The sequence below is a fragment of the Astatotilapia calliptera genome, unplaced genomic scaffold (genome assembly GCF_900246225.1).
Source record: "Astatotilapia calliptera unplaced genomic scaffold, fAstCal1.2 U_scaffold_21, whole genome shotgun sequence".
Classification (NCBI taxonomy): domain Eukaryota; kingdom Metazoa; phylum Chordata; class Actinopteri; order Cichliformes; family Cichlidae; genus Astatotilapia; species Astatotilapia calliptera.
In genome coordinates, this window is record NW_020535741.1 from 319926 (window position 1) to 325260 (window position 5335).

At 42.7% G+C, this 5335-nt stretch overlaps 1 protein-coding gene across 3 annotated transcripts; it reads right to left on the reverse strand.

Annotated features, from left to right (window-relative positions):
* Positions 1 to 3016: 3016 nt before the first annotated feature.
* On the reverse strand, positions 3017 to 4708 carry LOC113017828 (nuclear factor 7, ovary-like). Of its 3 annotated transcripts, none has more exons than XM_026160935.1 (2): positions 3349 to 4693; positions 3017 to 3045 (listed from the first exon to the last, which is right to left on the reverse strand). In XM_026160935.1, the coding sequence occupies exons 1-2, from the start codon at positions 4691 to 4693 to the stop codon at positions 3017 to 3019; spliced, it is 1374 nt and encodes a 457-aa protein (XP_026016720.1). The 3 variants fall into 3 exon arrangements, with proteins under 3 accessions (XP_026016720.1, XP_026016721.1, XP_026016722.1); XM_026160936.1 differs by lacking the exon at positions 3017 to 3045 and adding an exon at positions 3131 to 3200 and having other exon boundaries at positions 3330 to 4708; XM_026160937.1 differs by lacking the exon at positions 3017 to 3045 and having other exon boundaries at positions 3288 to 4708.
* Positions 4709 to 5335: the final 627 nt, after the last annotated feature.

The following is a 5335-nucleotide window of genomic DNA, read 5'->3' on the forward strand; positions in this document are numbered from 1 at the left end:
ACCTCATAAATCATTTCTACTTCTAAAAGCAGTTAATAATATTTTTATGTAACGATTTGCAAATCTGTTAGTAAAATAATGATAAATTTGATTTTAAAAAATCAAAGTGACTGATTATTTATTTGTTGTGTGTGTGTTGGAGAGCTGTATTAAAGACTAACACATAACATGTGTAGTTATTATTTTATTGTATTTGCATCAATTGTCAACATCAGGATATTAAAACCTATGAAAGTTGGTTACACACATGTTCCATATCTTAACTGTGTGTAGCAACAACAGATAACACACATGTGTGGGCCTCATCTGAGCTCTGACACATGTAGCTCAGTGACAGCACTGTCTCTCTCTGCCTCTCTGTCTACATGGCTGTGGACAAAAATATAAATGTGGTGGATCATAAATTTGATTAGTTTTGAAGTTGTACATCTCTGTTCCTTACATTTCATGTCATGCCCTTATTAATGTTTTATTTGTTGCTTTGACTGTTTTCGAATAGAATATGCAGTGGGAATATAGAGGGAGATAAGTAGTGAAAGTTTTGCCTGGGTTGATTGTGCGTCGATCCATTGTTAATGCCTCAGGGCTCCAGTAGGTGGGTTCGCGCGCTTCCTCCTTCACTCAATACAGACGAGTGAGAGTGAGAGCTGCGTGTCTGTGCCGCTCTTTCACCTCTCCTCACTATTTCCCCTGTTTAAGGGCACAACATAAACACTGAGGCTTCAAAATGCAGCATCTACAACACTGTCACTCTGCCTCCACCATGGAGACCGTCTCCATGGTGATGAGTACAACTGGCAGCTGAAACTGTTGTGAACTTCTCCATGAGTCATATTTCCTGTTTCAGAGCTGCTGATTGGCTCTTTGGGCCCTTTACCTTCAGGAGGTCATGGACGAAGCACTGAAGTCGTTTATCACGTAAAAAATATTTTTAGTTTATAATAATTTGATAAATAATAAAATATTAATAAAAACTGGAGGTTTTTTTAGAACTTGGATTTTAAGCTATTTATGCCTTTTTTGCTGCTCTTTTTTAAACTTATTCCCTTTAAACTGTATTTATTCTTTTTAAAATATATTGGTTATTGCACTGTAGAGGCTGCTGAGGAACAGTATTTCGTTTCAGGCTGTGTAACACGAAATGACAATAACCAATAAAGTCTTGAGAGCTGCCATCATTGTTCCAGCAGGAGGCAGTAAAACACCAAACTGCACCTGTTGTGCTGAAAAGGTGTGAGCATGTGCAGTAACCCAGTAAGTTACCTGAATATCTCTCTCACACACACACACACACACACACACACACACACACACACACACACACACACACACACACACAGTACTGATACTAATGACTCGCTCTCAGATCTATTTGGGTTTAATGTCAGGGTATATTTGTGGATGAAAGTTTTGTAGGACACATGATGTGGACAGTCTGGTAATCCCAGAATATTTTAATGTAAGAAAACTCCAGACAGCTCTGGAGAAAGTTTCAGAGTAAAAGCCCTGGAGTGTTTTACATGTTATTCTGTTGGATTAAATCTGACGGAGCTGATTCATAAACACTTCACTGCCAGGTATCAGGTGACCTGCAGAGACTGATCCTACAAACACTCAGAAACAGAGTAAACCAAACTGCACCACAGTGATCAGACGAAACCTTCCTGACATAAACACAGCTCCTCAGTAAAAACTGTGAACCAGCAGAGAGACTACACCCAGCACCATACACCACCTCTCTGACACAGTACACCCTCGGGCAGGTGGTGTCCCCATAAACAGTGTGAGAAGCTCTGATTATTTACTATGTTCAAACAAACTGAGTGTCCACAAACGTCTGAGCTCACAGTGAGAGCTGCTGGCACAGTTTGGAGGTGTTCTGCCCCCTGCTGGACACACAGAGCTACAACATGAGGATCAGAGGAGGCTGGTGCTGCTTCACCTTTAGACACAAGAAGGAGGTCAAAAAATGTAAAAACAGAGATTGTTTTTAAACCTGTAAAGGAGGAAATCCTGAAGAACCAATCCACAGCCAGAAAAGAAGTCTAACTCTGTGCTGCTCCAATCAGGAATCAGCTCTGTTACTGTGTGAGTCTGTAAAGTCACAGAGTAGCTGGTTTCAAATGTATCTATAAAGTTTATTCACATTTTATTTAGGCTTCAAAAAACAGTCCAAGTTTATTTCTTTGGACTTTGTTCACTTAATGGATGTTTCCCTGCATTTCTATTTTCACACAGTTTATTTCTTACAGCAGGAAAACTGAACAGAATGTATGTAAGAGGTCAGAGTGAGGATGACGTCACTTCATACAGGAAATACATGTTTGTCTGTTTTGATGATGAAGGACTTCTTCAGCTCTGTAAACAGCTACACTTGAGAGGACAGAGGTGATTTCATGGATCAATAACAATGTGTTTATCAGCTTTCATCATCGCAGTGCAGACATGACGTCAGATCTATCAGAGTGAAGGCCGTCTCTCTGATGACGTCACAGAGCAGAGTCCTTCTGTCCAATAAAGGATCTCAGATCAGCTGCTGCCATCTTGTGGCCACAGTTGGTTACTGTCTCTGAAAGTTGTCTCATGTTTCCTGTTGTCCTGCTAACAAAGGCTGGAGCTCATCATGCTGAGAGGGCAGCAGCATTTTGTGGCTCTTCACACATGTTCATTATATTCTGATGATCCTGGATGGAGACAAACTACAGATAAGTGTGTTCAGCCCAACTAGTTTATCTCATTACAGCAGTTTGATGTTTCCCTTTGAATCCCCCTGAAGATCCTGACAGTGAAGCACGTACATAATACTCCAGCCTTTCAACTCTGAGCTTATTTAGTTCTATTAATACACTGAAATCTCATTTGTGGCATGAAGAAAGTCTTTAATCAAACAGAATTCAAAGATCAGAAACATTTCATATATGGAGTTAAACAGGAATCATTGTTTCAACAACATATTTATTGTTGTCATAAACAGACAAGAAGACAACAACAAACTGCTCCTCCCATTCAACACATGTCAGTCCATATCCCAGCAAACTAAATCATCTCCATTTACACATCAAATAGAAACATGAATCACTTGTAATGATTAGAAACTTGATAGAATTTCAAATCTAGTTTGGGGAGTCATTCAGTGAGAAACAGTGAAATGATTTTCCATGTGAAAAGGTGGACAGCAGAAACAGAAAGAAACAGTGAAACTAAAAGAGAAACAAAGAGCTTTGGAACAACGAGGCAGCAGGAGGACAGCTGCAGTTTAACAGCTTCAACTCACTGACAGGAAACAACATTAGAAACATCATCATCCTCAACTCATCTGCTGCACTGACACTGACACCTTCAACGGACACACCTTCAGTTTATCAACAGTCCATATGTATGGAAACATCCTGTGAGTGAAAGTGTGTGTGAAGGTGTGTATGTGTGTGTTAGTATCAGGATCAGAGAACGACAGCTTTCCTCTGTTCCAGTCCAGATTCACTCTGATCCTCTGGAGCTTCTTCTGGACTGAGAGAGCAGATTCTGCTGATGGTGAGAGTGCTGAGTATTTACCTTTAGAGAAAAATATTCTCCATAATCCAGACAGTTTGTCTCCCTTCCTCTGCACAGACTCTGCTAACACACCCAGTGCCCACCATGTACTGTCTCCAACTTCAACATCCCAGCTGTGAGTCCCTGAGTTAAAGCCCTCAGAGCCCAGGACAGAGCCGTAATTATCAATCCTCTCTGGATTATCAGGAAGCTGCTGTTCATCTCCTTCTACCACACTGGTCAGATCTTCAGACAGGATGAGGTTTGGATAAGCAGTGTTTGGGTCCAGAATGAGAGGAGTGTAGGAGACCATGTCCTTCATGTTGTTCCAGATGTTGAAGGTCAGGTTGCCCAGGTGTTTGGCCTGGTCTATCAGAGCTCCTGAGGGCAGCTGTGGATCATCCAGCAGGGGGCAGCGCTGGACTCTTTCCACTGCAGCCTTGTAGTTGTGCAGGAATGAGACGTCTTCAGCTCTCAGCTCCTCCTCTGTGGCTCTGACTGTGTCTGAAAGAGCTGCTATCTCTCTGCTCAGAGCCTCCATCTTCTCCTTCATCATCCCACTCTTCTGCTCCTCTTCCTCCCTCAGTGCAGCCAGCCTGGCCTCCTCTTCCTCTGCTAGAAACTGGTGAAGCTTCTTAAACTGCTCCTTAATCTGCCTCTCTGTGTGTCGGGCCTGGACCTTAATGTGTTCTGCTGTTTGATCAAACTCCACTTGAACTTCTTCACAAACCTTTAACTTCTTCTTTAAGGGCTCCAGAGTTTCCTGAAGTTCCTTCTTGTGTTGTTGTGCAGCTTCATCGATGGGTCTGAATCTGTGATTGGTGTGTTTTTCTGAGTCTCTGCAGATGTGACACACTGGCTGCTGATGGTCCAGACAGAAGAGTTTGAGTTTCTCAGAGTGCAGACTGCAGAGAGCCTCTGAAGCTCTCTGATCTCTCTCCTGTAAGAACGACTCACACAGGTTCTTTAAAGCCAGATTTAAAGGTGGTGCATCCTTTGAAGATCTTCTCTTACAAACTGGACACTCGTGTGTTGGTCTCTCTCTCCACCATCTCTTCAGACAGTCTTTACAGAAGCTGTGGCTACATGACAGAATAACAGGATCTCTGAAGACCTCCTGACAGACCGGACAGCAGAGATCCTCCTCTGATCTGGAAGCCATTGAGTCTGTGAGTGAAGCTGAAAACAGCAGACAGGAAGTACAGTCAGTCCTGGCTCCCCTCCCTCCTCTACCACCTTCACTGAAACTTCCTTTGAGTCGTGTTTTTGCTCAAACTCACATTCAGTGTGTGGAGCGTCAGCAGCTTGAAGCAGCAGTGTTGGAGTTTTCCACTTTTCTCTCCTGTAGCTGGACTCACTCAGAGGAAGCTGCTAGTTTGGTCTGAGCTCAGTCTGATCGTCTGTGCGTCTCTCTTTACTGAGGACGAAGAACTTCCTGTTTCCTGGTTTGTCACATTTGAGTGACGTGAGGGGAGGAGAAAATGTTGCTGTTTGACTTTTAACTAAGGTGTGTTTCAATCCTGCCTGCAGCTCAAAAGCTGTAAAACAGGTTTTGTGTCTTTTCACCTCCACAGGTCACAACATGAAACCTGTTGTGAAGTTTATAAAATAAAGTGTCACTCGGTGGTGCAGCTGTTTGTCAGCTTCTATTTTAGACTTTGTTCTGGTTCTTGTTCAGGTTCCCAGCAGTGGGAGTGTAATGCAGTCACACACACACAGGTGGTGTTAAGGTGGATTCACTTAGTTACAGACAGTGGTGTTATTTCCTGTAACTAAGGGTGTGTTTCACTCCAAAGTTCAGACA

Bases quoted from the DNA above. Each gene is read 5' to 3' on its own strand.
- LOC113017828 (XM_026160936.1), bottom strand. From the start codon at position 4,693: ATGGCTTCCAGATCAGAGGAGGATCTCTGCTGTCCGGTCTGTCAGGAG. The intron at 3,201-3,329 runs GTCAGTGCAGCA...TTTCTCTTTTAG, and splicing joins TGTCCGTTGAAGGTGTCAGT to TTTCACTGTTTCTTTCTGTT.